Source organism: Lynx canadensis, chromosome X, assembly GCF_007474595.2.
Source record: "Lynx canadensis isolate LIC74 chromosome X, mLynCan4.pri.v2, whole genome shotgun sequence".
Classification (NCBI taxonomy): domain Eukaryota; kingdom Metazoa; phylum Chordata; class Mammalia; order Carnivora; family Felidae; genus Lynx; species Lynx canadensis.
Genome location: NC_044321.2, coordinates 35313074 through 35328952, shown reverse-complemented (window position 1 = coordinate 35328952; position 15879 = coordinate 35313074). Strand labels below are relative to the sequence as shown.

General features: G+C 40.6%; 1 protein-coding gene and 1 non-coding gene across 3 annotated transcripts in view; one reads left to right on the top strand and one right to left on the bottom strand.

Moving 5' to 3' along the window:
- LOC115507021 overlaps positions 1-311 on the bottom strand; it is a 186388-nt gene extending 186077 nt beyond the window's left edge. The window contains exon 1 of the transcript XR_004343238.1: positions 149-311. This is a non-coding gene — a transcript (uncharacterized LOC115507021). The remainder of the gene's footprint in view (positions 1-148) is intronic.
- A 106-nt stretch (positions 312-417) lies between these two features.
- Positions 418-15879, top strand: part of MED14 (mediator complex subunit 14) — a 67869-nt gene continuing 52407 nt past the window's right edge. Inside the window, exons 1-8 of one of the 2 annotated variants that reach the window (XM_030305074.3) lie at positions 418-1002; positions 5610-5636; positions 7952-8057; positions 12866-13039; positions 13868-13997; positions 14499-14627; positions 14954-15061; positions 15571-15703. In XM_030305074.3, the coding sequence (XP_030160934.1) occupies positions 788-1002; positions 5610-5636; positions 7952-8057; positions 12866-13039; positions 13868-13997; positions 14499-14627; positions 14954-15061; positions 15571-15703 (1022 nt within the window). In that variant the 5' untranslated portion in view covers positions 418-787. The remainder of the gene's footprint in view (positions 1003-5609; positions 5637-7951; positions 8058-12865; positions 13040-13867; positions 13998-14498; positions 14628-14953; positions 15062-15570; positions 15704-15879) is intronic. The other variant, XM_030305073.3, reaches the window with a different exon arrangement.

The window sequence follows — 15879 nt, the reverse complement described above, 5'->3', positions numbered from 1 at the left end:
AAATGACGGAAACGTTTTCTATCCCACGAAAGGCGCATGAGCAGACTGTGGGAGGAGCAAAGGTCTGAGAAGCCACGAGAGCGCAGCCGCAACAATTTCTTCGCGACTCCAGAACCACAACTCACGAACATCTAGGAAGGAAACCTACCCAGCCGCGTTCGCCCCGCACTGGGGAGCGCTGATAAATACCTCAGGGTACATTGGAGCCTTTTAAACACCGTAGGGCGGCGAGGGCAAGGGCGGGGCAACTACTGACGTTAACGGTGACGTCCATGGCTCCGCCCTCACACCCGCTTCCGGCGACGCGCGGCCACCGCTTCCGCTTTCCCCACCCGCGCTCCGGCCCCGCCCCACTCCCACGCGCCCCCAAGCGTCACGGCACCGGACAGCCGGAGAAAAGGCACAGGTTGCTGTCGGAAGTCCCCCTGCAGGTTCCCCTTCCGCTCTGCCTAACGACTTCCGTTTTGGGCCGTCAACATGGACGCTGCGGCTGCTTGGCGAAGCGGCCTCTGATCGGTTGCGGAGGCGCAGCTTCTCTGCGGAGGCCTCCCCGCTTCCCCGCCCTCCCCGCCTCTCCCCCGCCCCTCTCTCCAGTCCCTGGGGCCGGCGGGCTCGTTGCTACATGGGGGCGGGCCTCCGCGGCCGGCTCACGGCTTCCTGTTCGGAGGCGGCCTGGCGGTAGGCGGCGGCGACTCTGCCCGCGCCCACTTCGGCGCGGTGACCGAGCGCCCGGGAAGCTCGAGTGCTTCATCTTGTGCCGCTGCACCAAGCCCGGCCCTGCGCCGCCATGGCCCCAGTGCAACTGGAGAACCACCAGCTGGTCCCTCCCGGAGGCGGTGGCGGGGGCAGCGGCGGTCCCGCCTCAGCCCCGGCGCCTCCTCCTCCTGGAGCTGCCGTGGCGGCGGCAGCTGCAGCTGCGGCCAGCCCCGGCTACCGGCTGAGCACCCTTATCGAATTTCTGCTGCACCGGGCCTACTCGGAGCTCATGGTGTTGACGGATCTGTAAGTGCCGCGAAACCCATGCCTGCTCTCCAGGCACCCCCCCCCCCCCCGCTCTTCCCGCCCAACCGGCTCAGATAGGCTCGCACCTCCCTCTCTCCAAGGGGCTGCTGTTTTCTCCTTTCCTCTGGGCTAATCTAGAATTTTTGAACTCTTGGGGCTCAACGGAGGTGGAGGAAAAGCTTTGCATTTGGGGTCTTTCTGGAGATGAAGCAACGGACACTTGTTAATTATGCATGTTAGACTTGCACTGAAAATCTCATCTTTGGGATTTTTGCTCGAGTTGCCAACCGAACCCTATTAATTTCTTGGTTGGAAGCTTTTTAGCCGAAAGCCCACTTTTAGGGTTTAGGAATACATTATATTCGAATTCCTAAAGACAGGAAATCTGTTTTACAGCGTCTTGACGGTACATTTTAAACGAAGGTTGTAATTGCTTCTGGCAAAGTTTGAACTCAGGAGATGTGTATAAGATAATCCAACAATTTGGAATCCAAGGTGTGTGTGTATGTGTGGTTTTTTTTCTGGAATGTTTGAGAGTGTTCTGAGTCTTAACGCCTTAAGTGTAAGTAAAAGCTGTAACTGGTTTTCTGTTATTGTCTCTTGGAGTATGAAGGGAGTTTATAGATCACTAAGTTACCAATGAAATGCCATGGGACATGATTAGGGTGTTAATCCCTTCAGAATAGGATCAGACTACACTAATGATTTTTAGTGTGTGAAGAAAAGGCATTATAAAATTGCGGGTATATGTACTTTACTGTTTTACATTTTTAAATCCAGGTTCAGAAAAACTAAGAATTACAAGTTTTTAATCGTAGTTTTTATCTTTGATCTATTGTTAGATTGCAGATCAGTATTTTCAAGTGGAACATTAATTTGTTACTAGAGACTAAAAATATTTGTTTGCAGATGAATGAAAGAGTTAGAATAGGTTCTCCTTATTCCTGCAAAACATCATTCTCAATTTGGATATGTTGTACTTTATTGAATGGAAGAGAAAGAAGACTACCCCTGCCTAATGAGAAACTTAAATAGCTGTCATGATTAGGTGTTGTAGTAATATACCTGTCTGAGCCAATTACTGGTGGATATCATGAAAATTTAAGAGTATCCATGAGAAAATTTCATACATGTAAAGGTCACCTACCCAATGTATAGCTAGGGAAAAATGTTGAAAACTGCTATCAGTGGTTGTATAATTTGTTTTTTCGTAGAGGATTTGTAGAAATTCTTCGAGCTATACTGCATTCTTACTATTTTACAGTTTAGTTATGAAGAAACATCTGTTTTACTGCTGTAGAATAAGTACATAATTTTAATCCTGCACCCTTTATATGATGATGATTCCCAAACTTCTATCTTCAGCAGAGACCTCTCCACTGAACTCCAGACTCTATATCCAAACGCCTACATTTAAATACCTAATGGGTATTTCAGTGTACCAAGTCCAGACTCAAACTCCTGATTCCACTTGATCCCCCCCCCCCCCCACCTTTCCTGTCTCTCTAAAGAGTATCTCCATTCTTCCTGTTGTTGCTTAGGCCAAAAATTGGGGGTAACTCTTGGCTCTTCTTTCTTCCAATCCTACACCCAGTACGTCAGCAAGTACTGATCATCTCTGACTTCAGAATCTGACCACTTTTCAACATTTCCATCAAGTGTGATTCCTTTGCCCCTGTTAACTGCAGTAGTCTGCCATCTGATATCTCCACTGCTAGCTTGCCCCTTTACAGTTTTTGTCATCCATAAAATAGGATGATCCTTTTAAAACTTCTCACATCTCTCCAGCGGTTCTCCATCTATCTCACTTACAGTAAAAAGGTTTTATGGTCACCTATATATGGAGTGACCATAAAAGTTATGGTCCAAGTCAGGACACTTTTGAGCATGAAAGGTGGTGCTGTTAATAATAATGTTGGAGCAACAGGCACAAACCAGGACTATCTTGGGCAAACAAGGATACGTGGTCTGAGCCTTCTCTTTCTCCCTTACCTCTTTATCCTCATTTCCAAATACGCTCCTCTTTGCTTATTCTGTTTCAGCCACATTGCCCTTCTTGATGTTTTTTCATAGTGCCAGGCACACTCCCACCTTAGAGCCTTTGCTCTTCCCCCAGAAATCTGTGTGGTTTGCTTTCCTATTTCCTTTAGGTCTTTGTTCAGATAGAACTTATCACAAAGACTTTCTCTGACCACCCATGAAAAGCACTCTGCCCCTGCTGTCCATTCTTAACTCACTTTTTCTCTTAATCACTAGTGGGTACTCTTAGTTTATTGTGTGTCTCTTCCTTACTGGAGGCTCCATGAGGATGGGGATTTTGATTTGTTTGCTATGTTCGGTGGGCCTAGAACAGTGTCTGGCACATAGTCGGGGATTAAGTATTTATTGACTTAACACATCAACAAATGAATTTTTAGAATTGTAATTGCAGACCATGGAGTATTTAACAGGAAAATACACTGTTCTTAATACTTAGAAAAGAGTAAGATAACTCTTTTCTCTTTGGATTTGTGCAAGCCAAAATTAGTTTGAGAACTTACCTTGGAGTTCCTAAATCCTGTGTTTTCCCTTGTTCTAGCTGGAAGCTGTCAGAATTAACGTATTGATGTAAAGCTAGTGTTCTAGGTATACTTAATACGAATCTTATTTCTGCCACATTTGATGCTTGTCTGTGAACTATCGAAAGTAAAAAGGACCGCCTTGACAATTTCAGTGGTTTGTTTTGGGCCATGGATTTCTGGGTTTTTTCCTTCTCCTTGTCTATCCCAACCTCCTTACACACTCTCATCTAAGAGTTTATTCTCTGCCTTGACTTTTTAGGGATGTAGGTCCTACTTTTTTCTTCTTTCTTTCTTTCTTTTCTTTCTTTTTTTTTTTTTTTTGCCTGTTTTAATTAAAATTAGAAAATGCTAAGATCTCCATCACGTAAACTTGTCTTATCACACTTTGGTGTAAGTTTCTGTGACTTCCAAAAATTTGTGTTTTAGGGCTTTTGCCCCAAATGGTGGATTCATTATCCATAAAGGAATTTTAAATAGATTAGGAGGAATTGGGCGGGTCGGGGGGGGGGGTGGTGGTGCAGGCAACAGAGCCTTATAATCTTGGTCCCCAAAATGATACCACCTCTGAAATGAGGTGATCCTTTTAGGGTGTCCGGGGCAGGTGGAAAGAGTTGGAACAATGTTTCCTGTTCTTTCTACCCGCAAAATCTCTCCTCTTTTGTTTCTCTGTGTCTGTTAAGCACACACAAGCATCCATGGTTCTCATTCTTTCCCTCCCTTGAGGATGAGGGTTGTGGCTCCTCGGGGAGTGTTAGGAGCTTTCACATGTAGAGGAACTTACCAGTAGTTGTTTTTACTTGTAGTCTTACAAGGCCTAATGTATGCTTCATCTGATCTGCTGGCTCATCCAGCTTCTACCCGGCTTCCTTTATCACCAGATCATAACTTCAACTTCTATGTCACTGTCTACTCTCCGAATTGTAGTTATCTACAAGCCAGAGCTCATTTTCATAGTTTCCCCTCCTTCTGCCTTGAATCTCTGGTTTTATTGTTTCTGCACCTGTGGCCTGTGGGGGTGGGGTGGGGGAGAGGATCTAAGTAGTTCAGTGTGTGTTCTTCAAGAAGTGATTAGATGTGGAGCGCCTGGGTGGCTCAGTCAGTTAAGCGCCAGACTTCGGCTCAAGTCATGATTTCACGGTTCATGGGTTCAAGCCCTGCGTCAGGCTCTGTGCTGACAGCTCAGAGCCTGGAGCCTGCTTTAGACTCTGTGTCTCCCTCTGCCCCTCCCCTGCTCACGCTCTGTCTCTCTCTCTCTCAAAAATAAACATTAAAAAAAATAAAAGAAAAAAAGAAGTGATTAGATGTAGAGGAGGTTTTAGAGTTGCTCAGGCAGTTGAATCTTGGGCCATGGGATAGGGGTTTCTAGAATGCGGTGATTCATGAGGCTAGATCGGGACCTCTAAGCATCAGTGGATGTGAGAGTGTTAAATAGTATAATTTAACAGGGAAAATGGTGACATTGGTAGCTGGCTGTTGTACTGGAAAACTAGCAAAAAGAAATCAAAACCTTATTGGAGCTGTTTAAAAGTAATCATTTACAGCTAACCACCATGCAACGTTATAATTACCATAAAACCCTTGGCTGACACTGGTCCTTTTGTGTGCTTAGCTTCCAGTTTTGCCCACCCTAACAAAACATGGAGAGGTTATTGCTTGGAGGCAAGGTTCCATTGGATACAGGGAGGCTGACAACTAGTATTCTGCATCCGTGACTATTTTGGTTTTAAAAGAGTATTTTCTATGACTCTGTGATATAGTAGTGTGCGTAACGTAAGACTTGAGCTTTTTCAATGTTTGAGGCTCATGCAATACCTTTTGGAGCATTTTGAATGGAGAGGAATGTTCCTTTGTTGATTTTTGTCCCTTATGGCCATATTGCTGGAAACTCATAAAAAAGAGTAGGTAGCCACACAAGCTTGTAGTGGCTATTGATCCAGCTTTTCTGAAATGCTAAAGTATGTAATAGAGTCAGAATAAAGACCGTTACCATTTTGATGAAGGTATGCATATATTTAGTCAATTTCTTTTGTGTTTTTTCCTTCTTAGACTGCCAAGGAAATCTGATGTGGAAAGGTAAGTATGAAAAAAAACCTTAAATCTGTGTCTGTGTTGTTAGATCTATGGGAGTGTGTATATGTGTATGGTACATGAGAGAGAGGGAGAGAGAGAAAGTGTGTGTGTGTTTGTGTGTCTGTGGGTGGCAGGGCTGTGGATTGCAAACCTAGGCCCAGAGAACCCAGGGTGACGTTTCACTCCATTTGTTTAGGGGGCCCTGGGAAATGTGGTTTCCTCATCCTTGACAATTCTTGGTGTGAGACCAGCTCTGGACCTTCTGTTCTAGAAACCTTTGTTGAGTCACTGACCAGGTCAAGTCCCTGAGGCGGGTAGAAAGATGTAGAAAACTTAGAACTTAATAAAGAAGCTGAGGAACAGATTCACTTTAGAAAGTTGGCTGCTAGTTTACCACGATGCCAGATATCTTTAGAGAATTGACATTTGCCTACTCCGTTGCTGCTTTATAGTTGAGATAATTGTTATTGAGTTGGAATTGGGGGCTTAAGACATAACTAGACACCAATGTTTCCATAGGCCAAGGGAACAAGATAAATTAAGGTTTCAAGGCAATCCTGTGATAGAGATTTAAATTGTGGCTATAGTATAGACTACTTGACTACATCTTTGGCACTAATGCTCCTTGATTTTTTTTTTTTTTTTTTCTAAAGACCAAGTGACTAGGGAGGATTTATTAGTGACTATGCTCCATCCCCACCACCAGCTCTCTTTCTGACGGAATTAGACTGAAAAGGCAGAGATGGGGGAGACAGTTTGGCTGGTCAGTTTTAAAGGAAGGAAATGAAAATCCAGATTTCTTCTGTCCACTCTGGGGTAGGAAGGGAAACTGGACCTTGGAAAAACAGACTCATGCTGCTTATCACCTGAGATTGCATGGTGTCAAAAAGATCACGTTACGATAGTTTACAAAGGTGGGTGTTTGCTTTCCAGTAGAGGAGCTCATTTGGGAAAGCAAGTTAATAATATACAGATATGCTTGCTCTAGGAGAGCAACCTCACCTGCTCTGTAAGTTGTTGCTGAGTTAGAATGATGGTGCTAATTCTCCTAGCATGGAGGTGGCTGTCAGGTTGTAATGTGCGTTGAATATTTTTTCTGTGTTCCAGTCTTGCCTGTGATGCTCTGGTAGTTTTATCTCTTAAGATCCTTCACAGACACTGGCAAAGAGTCATAACTATCTGTGTCCTTGATTCTTCTCTTTGTACTACCACTGATCCTATTGCTGGCTGAATCTTAAGCCTTTCACGTTGTCTGTGGGCTCCATACACATGCTTTCACTAGGAGTTAGACTCTGTAGTCAGTCAGGATTATACTTCAACAGAAACTTTTGGTTGGGTGCATTGCCTCATGGTGTTGCTGTTGGTGAGATGCAGGGATGTGGTTTGGATCTGCAGGTCATTGAACAGCTGTACTGAGACTAATACAGGTTAGAGTCCACTTGGCAGGAGGCTGATGTCCTGCTGGGTTCTGTCATCAGTCCTGGCCTGTTCAATATTTTTTTTTCGGTATCTTAAGGTAAACTATGAAAGTGATTTTCAGTTTTATAGCTGACAGGAAATTGAGAGGTCTAGTTCACACATTGATTGACAATGTAAAGCTTTTAAGGCTTTATGAGGAGATGATAAAAATACGGATGAGTATTGGGAGCAAAAGCATCATAGTGGGTATAGCATAAAAATAGATACAGACTGACCATCTAGCTGTTACTTTTAGTAGTCAACTTACTTTCCTTAACTTTGTTTAGATAATTTAATATCTAAGCTTGTCGTTGAAATTAGTTTGGTAAAGAGTTGGATAGTTCTTTGATTATTCAGCTTTTTAAATCATGCTCTTGCAAGATGGGAAATGGACCCTTGCTTTTGTAGAAGTAAGACAGTTTCAAGCTTTGGTAAAGATCTATTTCAGTTCCTTGTACCAAAAAGGTTGCCAGTTCATAACTCATAACCACAATTATGAAATTCCTAACTCCTAATTTGATCTCCTCTGTGACCTGATTAACTTCTATATTGTACTTTTATATCTGTGAATTGGGTATATTTTAGTGAGCAACTTTTATTGTCCTGCAAAATTCGTTTTTAAAATGTGATTCTGATTTGTTACTCTGATACTATTGGATTTATTACCCTGAAGTAGAAAATTAAAAATGCAGCCAGTATGCAAAATGTGACAATAATTCATACTTACAAATATTTTAGGTGATTCATTTTGTTGTAATGGTTATAAACAAAGATTGAGTCATATTTTAGCTCAGATGAAATAAATTGTTAAATATTCTTTTCAACTATGTTGGTTCATTAAGAATTGTTTTATTTTATAGGAAAATAGAAATAGTGCAGTTTGCTAGCCGGACACGTCAACTCTTTGTTCGATTATTAGCTTTAGTAAAATGGGCTAATAACGCTGGCAAGGTGGAAAAATGTGCGGTGAGTTAAACTGTTGATTATGTTTTATATTAAGTAACTTTTTGGAATGTTAACTTGTAACAGGTATAACTTTTGATTATGTTTTATATTAAGTAACTTTTTGGAATGTTAACTTGTAATAGATATAACTTTTGATTGTAGCTTAAATTTATATCTCCTGATTTGTTTGAGAGACATTATTTAAGTGAGTAATTCTGTTTCTGTATGAAAATGTGTACTATATTTCTGTAGAAACTTAGTATTTGATTACCTGACTAGAAAAAAAGAGTAGGCCGTATCTGAAGACATTACTCTAGAAGACATTAAAGACAAAGACTTGAATTAAAGGGGGGAAACAGCCTTACATTTGTACACTTCCTTAAAGTCTGCAAAGTGCTTCTTGAATTTTGCCTATTCTTGAAAACCCTCAGAGTATGGCAGAGTCGGTATCTTCTTTTTTTTTTTTTTTTTTTTAATTTTTTTTTTTTTTCAACGTTTATTTATTTTTGGGACAGAGAGAGACAGAGCATGAATGGGGGAGGGGCAGAGAGAGAGGGAGACACAGAATCGGAAACAGGCTCCAGGCTCCGAGCCATCAGCCCAGAGCCCGACGCGGGGCTCGAACTCACGGACCGCGAGATCGTGACCTGGCTGAAGTCGGACGCTTAACCCACTGCGCCACCCAGGCGCCCCGTTATCTTCTTGTTTTACAGATGAGGGAATAAGGTTTTTAGAAACTAACTGGCTTCAGTCAGGGCCACAGAGCTGATGACAGCATTTATCTGTTTGCTGTTCATCTATTCATTCTCCAAACCCTTAGTGAGCACAGAGTATAGGGTATAGTGGATGACACCCAAGTAAGGCACAGCCCCTACCCTCAAGAAGCTCATAGCTTTTAAAAAAAATTTCTTTTAATCTTTATTTATTTTTTGAGAGAGAGAGAGAGAGGGAGACACCGAATCCGAAGCAGGCTCCAGGCTCCGAGCTGTCAGCACAGAGCCTGACGCGGGACTCAAACCCACATACCACAAGATCATCACATGAGCTGAAGTCAGACATTTAGCTGAGCCACCCAGGTGCCCCAAAGCTCATAGTCTTTTGACTGTTACATACCAGAGATGCTAAAATCTGTGCCTCCCTCCCCGCCTCCCCCACCAAAACAAAAAAAATTTTTTGAAGCTGTATTCAAGAAGTGTTGAGGGAAAACATCAGTAGAGGTCTTGTGTTAGCCTGTTGAGCTCCTAACTTGGGGAGGATGGTGCCTCCCAATTACTCCCTTCTGTTTTCCTTTGGTCATTTCCGGTGAGGAGAATGGAAAGAGTAGAGTACCTTTTCATACTGGAAAGGGGAGGGTAATTATCATAAAATGAATAAAGTCCTAAAATTGAGGTCTGCTCTACAAGGTCCAAGTAATCTAGCCACTAGTCAGTTTTATTTGGAAAGTGGGTAGATTCTCTAAGTGAGCTTGATACTGATGCTCATATTCTTTTTTTTTTCCATTCAGTTATGTAATAACATTAAAATTTTTTTTATCAGTTTTAATAGGTGAAGGCAGAAAAACAACTTTACTTTGGTTAAATTTTATTTGAGTCATTTTTAAATTCTCTTAAAGTTTACTAGACTTCCTGGATAAATTAAAATTAGCAGCTACCCACTTAGCATAGAGGTACCATAACAAGTGTATTTTTAGCACTCTGACAAGCTAAGTCTAGAATATTTTTAGAGTAATTTTATATTTGCAAATCTGTCAGGGTTTACCTATTCCATAAAATCCCACTTCGGAAAGGAATCTACAGCACAGTTGTGTTTCTGCACGTGATTTCTTCTCACCTCTGTTGTAGCCACTGCATTCACTGCCCTCGATTTTACTAGGTTCCTTTATCGTTAGACCCCAAGTCTGTGTGAAAGTTGCTAAAGTGAAAGGAGAAAAGGGGCTGTGAAGAAGTTGAGAATTTTAAATTCTAGGAGAATAATTGTTTTTAAGTTAAAAATAAAACCCAATCTTCATTGAAGTTGATACTCCATTCCAGCTCTACCAACTAAGCTAGTGATCAAACTGGAAGAATTCTACCAAGACACAGTCTAGTCACATATCTTTTGTCTGTAGGAGTAAGCTGTCATCCTTCTATATAATATCGATCAAGGGTTTATTTAGAGGGACAGTATTTTGTACCATACATTTTCCTTATGGGGGAAAACATTCTTTTATTCATCGGTTGGTTGTCTGTTGGTATGATAGGGCAGTTAAAGTTTATATTCAGAGGGTCTTTTGTACACCGTAAAGCATCATACAAAGAATGGTTTTGATTATAAATGTTAACAAACAGACTCATTCCAAGCTTATTTATCAGAAAGTTTTACAACTCATTGTTCTGGAAATTTGGACACCAAATGTAGTAAATCTGTTTTGGCTGAAATGAGGTAGCATGGTATACTGTTTCTGAAAAGCCTGGGGTTTCTTCTCAATAATTAATTTGGAGCAATCTTTTCTTAAAGATGTTCAAACTTGCAGTGAAAAGTTAGGTGTCACTGAAGTAAATCAAAATCCAAGTGTTCAATTTTTCAAATCTGGTGTTAAATTCCTAATTATATCATGGGTATTTCAGTTACCTGTTTAATACTACTGAGTTCAGTAACATAGTGTCAGGGAAAATCCAAAACTCTTGGCTTTAATATTGAGCCATATTGTAATTCATCTTTCATTAATTGAAAGTAGAGTATTCTTCTATTAGTTTCTTGAGTTGGCTGTTCAAATAAATCACATTCTGAATGAAGTCTCATATTGAACTTCTGTAAAGTTTTGGTATTTTGTGAATGTAGACACAGATGTGTTTATGTCAGGTGTAAGGTCCATCAACTGAAGAATTAGAAGATTATTCATGTTTTAACTCTTCTGTTCTCAACCTAATGATTATTTAACTAGTTTCATTTGAGGTTCTTAATAGATAATGATCTTTAGCCATACCAGACATATTATGTGTGTAGCTGAGTGTGTAAGTACATAGTTTGTAGAATTCTAATGGTGAAACAGTCTGGATCATGTTTTATTTAAGAAAAAGAGAAAATAATCCTATTCCTAGAGCTTTTTGAGAAACAGTTTTATTGAGACATAATTCACATGCCATACAATCCACCCATTAAAGTGTCTAATTCAATGGTTTTTAGTGTATTCAGATATGTGCAACCATAACAGTCAATTGTAGAATGTTTTCATCATCTCAAAAAGAAAACATGTACCCTTTCACTGTCACCCCAAGTGTCCCCCATCCCAGCCCTAAGCAGCCACTAATCTGCTATCTATAGATTTGCCTATTCCGAACATTTCATATAAATGGCACCATGATGGAGTCTTGTGTGACTGGCTTGTTTAATTTAGCATAATGTTTCCAGGGTTCATTCATGTCGTAGTACTTCATTCCTTTTTATAGTTGAATTGTATGAATCTGCTACCTCACTCGAGGCTCGATCTGACGAACTGTGAGATCATGACATGAGCCCAAATCAAGAGTTGGCCACTTAACTGACTGAGCCACCCAGGTGCCCCTGTCTTAACCTGAGTCTCAATTTTCTCATCTCTAAAGTGATAGGAATTATCTGATTTTGTCTGTTTCCTGGAGTTGTGAAGATCAGATAATAAAATGAGTATGGAAATACTGAGAAAATAAATGTAGGGCATTGTGTGCTGGTATTAATTGTGGGTGTGATGTGGTATTAATTCTGGATACCATGTTTTAAGTTAGCCACTGATAAATTGGAGCCTTTCCAAGGCAGCAGAACAAGGGTGGTGAGATAGAAATTTGGAGATGTAAAGACTAAATTGAAGTGACTTGGAATGTTTAGCTTTGAAGATAGGGTGGGCTTCCCCGTGTTGGAAGGACATGGGAGACATTACTGCTCCAGAATAGAAAAGTTTCAAGGAAGGAGTTTGCAGCTCCATGATGAGCTCTACTATTCAGAAACGCATTCAATAGAGAACTGATGGAAAGGATTTCTGTTTGGGGCATGAAGATGGCCTAGATGTCTTATAACAGCATTTATGGAGTATTTTATGTGTTCTAGGCACTGTTCTTAAGGTTTTGTGTGCAATAACTCTTGCTCCTCAGAACAACCTTGTAAGGTTGGAAATCATTATCTCTATTCTACAGTTGAAAAACCTGAGGTACAGAGAGGTTAAGTAACTTGCCTAAGGTTACAGGGATAGTAAGTTGCAGAGTTAAAATTGAGACCAAGGCAGTTTGGGTCCAAGAGGCCATGCTTTTAACTACTTCATTACCAGCCAACTCTAGAAATCTGTAAGAGGAAAAAGCATTTTGTTCTGTTTCTCCTAACTTCTGATATGTATGTGTAATGTTAAGGATGGAGAAACAAATTGGAAAACATTTTACTTAAAGTGATAGGAAGTTATTGTTTTTTTTTTTTTTTTAATTTTTTTTTCAACGTTTATTTATTTTTGGGACAGAGAGAGACAGAGCATGAACGGGGGAGGGGCAGAGAGAGAGGGAGACACAGAATCGGAAACAGGCTCCAGGCTCCGAGCCATCAGCCCGGAGCCTGACGCGGGGCTCGAACTCACGGACCGCGAGATCGTGACCTGGCTGAAGTCGGACGCTTAACCGACTGCGCCACCCAGGCGCCCCAGGAAGTTATTGTTTTTAATGTTAAATATAAACGTATCACATTACTGGAAAATTTTTTGAGGAAATATTTTGAAATGTGCGAAACTTATATTAATGTCCCTCAGAGTTTACTTTGGAATGAATAAATGATATTTGAAGTGCAAAGTAGCTAGCTCTCAATGAAGTTTAATACATTTACCCTTTGCTTTAAAGATGATTTCAAGCTTTTTAGATCAGCAAGCCATTCTGTTCGTGGACACTGCTGATCGCCTGGCCTCATTAGCTAGAGATGCCCTAGTCCATGCACGCCTGCCTAGTTTTGCCATCCCGTATGCCATTGATGTACTGACTACTGGATCTTACCCACGACTGCCCACCTGCATTAGGGTAAGTGCACTGCTCACCACTCCTGTTCTTAGAAGTTAAAGGCTTTGGCATTGGAGTCTACTGTGTTATTAAATTGTCCAGCAAAACAACTGTTCTATATATACATTTTTGAGTTTATTTAATCATTTTTGAGAGAGAGAGTGGGAGAGAATGGGGGAGAGGTAAAGAGAGAGAATCCCAAGTAGGCTCCAAGCTGTCCGCGCAGAGCCCAAGGCGGGGCTCAGATTCACAAACCATGAGATCATGACCTGAGCCGAAATCAAGAGTTGGACATTTAACTGACTGAGCCACCCAGGTGCCCCTGTTCTATATTTTAAAAGATTTCATGTAATTCACTTTTTTCTCCATAATTAGAATTGTGTTTTTTTGGAATACATTGAGGCCAAAATGTGAATAGCTATCAAAATAGATAAATCGGGGGGGGGGGGGCGGTAAACAGGTGTAAATTAATTTACATCTATTTCATATGTGAAAATACGGTATGCTAGTTGCTTTTTGGAAGCTTTTTTTTTTTTTAAGTAGTGCGGTAATAGTTTACTGATGTGGTGCTATTTTATTTTATACTTTTAAGAAGTGGTGAAAGTCATCTAGTGACATGAACTTGATTTCATAAATAGAGCGTGAAGAAGATGATGTTGCATTACTGTCTCAGCTGGGTGGCACTCTGATGCACCATAGTTAAGGGGCATATCACTATTACTGGATGTCGACTTAAGAAATGAGTGTTAAGATCCTCTTGGGCAAAGTGAGAAAATATGTTAAGACAGGTGCAGGTAAGAGTTGTGTCTCTTTGTACATGGTTATAAAATCACTGAATTTTTTTTGTAGGATAAAATTATTCCTCCAGACCCAATTACCAAGATTGAGAAACAAGCCACACTTCACCAGCTCAATCAGATTCTTAGACATAGGCTTGTGACCACAGATCTCCCTCCTCAGTTAGCCAATCTTACAGTTGGTATGTACCAGAAGTTAATCTTTTTTAAGAATTGACTTGTTAGAATTTTTTTCAAACAGCTTTTGGGGTTTCATTCAAAGAACTCTCATTTTGAGGGTTTGGTCTGCAATTCAGGTAGTGTTCACATCTGTGACTTGTCAACCGATCGTTTCTCTTTAGTACCAAGGGATAAAATTTTAGTACCTGGAGATAAAATGGTGGTATGTGAAGCTGGGAACAGGGAGATCACCTGGGGCTGGAGGAGAGATGAAGCCCCAGAGTTATACCTCAAGAGAAAATTGTCAGTTGATGTTAGAAGTGTTCACTGCCTTTGGCTATTGCTTATGCAGGAACTACTGAGTTCTTTGGACACTTCTGAAAGAACTTTCAAGCTATTTAAAATTTCTTGTAAGCAAAATTGAACGTTCTAGGCTAGCGGGAAGCTGTTTATTTTCTAGCAAAGTAGTCTTCTTCTTCTTCTTCTTTTTCTTCTTCTTCTTCTTCTTCTTCTTCTTTTAAAAGCAAATGGCCGGGTGAAGTTTCGAGTTGAGGGAGAATTTGAAGCCACCTTGACCGTGATGGGAGATGATCCGGATGTACCATGGCGTCTTCTCAAGCTAGAAATCCTAGTTGAGGATAAGGAAACGGGAGGTAAATCATAAATACTGATTTAAATCATAAATATTAATTCAGATGTTTGGTGTTTTTATATTATTGAAACATTCTTACAGAGTACTAAATGTTTGGCAATTTATTCTGTAATTTGAAGTAGATGTTGTGATAATCATACTTACTTTCCATGGAGATTTTAGTGTTTCTCAAGTATAATGTTCTCTGATTTCCATGGATAATTTCAGTTCTTTTTTTGTTTGTTTGTTTAATTTATTGTTAGTCGGTGTACTCTTCCTTAGTTGGTACTATGATATGATCTATACACTTTTCTGGTTTACCGCCTTTTTTTCTCCTGCCAATGGAAGATGGGCGAGCCTTGGTTCATAGTATGCAAATCAACTTTATCCATCAGCTGGTGCAGTCTAGACTCTTTGCTGATGAAAAACCTCTTCAGGACATGTACAACTGCCTACGTATCCTTTTCAAATTTGAGACCTGTATTTGTAAGGAATTCGTGTGTCCCTGTCCTCCCCATATTTCTTTCCATTTACCCCCTATCCTGAACTTTCCTTTTTTGGAGTAGAAATGGGGCTGGGGAACTGGTGAGTGTGGAGAATAGTGATACATCTATAATAGACCAAGTTTTAAATTTTACTGTTGGTAAAACAAAAATGAGTAAGAAATCTAGAGGGGAGAAAATAGTGCCATTTGTTCTACTCATATTCTCTAAACCATGATGAATTCGCAGGCAACCTGGGCCTTATAGTTTGTTTATGTCGGTTCAAAATGAAATATAAAACCTTTTTCTAAAATTGTGCCACAGTTGACCACACCTTTTAGTATATGTCATCGAAGAAATAGAATTCCAGAAATTTCCTTCATAGCCAGCTTTTGGGGAATAGAGCTTTTGTTAAATGAAGTTTGCTTGTAGTTCACTGGCCCTTGTAGTGATTTATTAAATTTGCTTAACAAACCCCATCAGATTCATTCTGCTTGTCGCTTCAGTTAGAAGTGCTACATTCCCAAACTCTAATGTTAATCCGAGAGCGGTGGGGAGACCTTGTACAGGTGGAAAGGTACCATGCTGGCAAGTGCCTCTCCCTCTCAGTTTGGAAGTAAGTGAAATTGATTCTGGCAGGTTCATGCTGTGACTGTAAATATCCTTTATGTTTCTCTTTTTCTTTCCTATATCTGATTTACTATAGACCAATAGCTATGTACCTCTAGCAACATGATTTTATATAGTAAAGTCCCATGGTATCATATAAACCACATAAGACATCTGTAATTG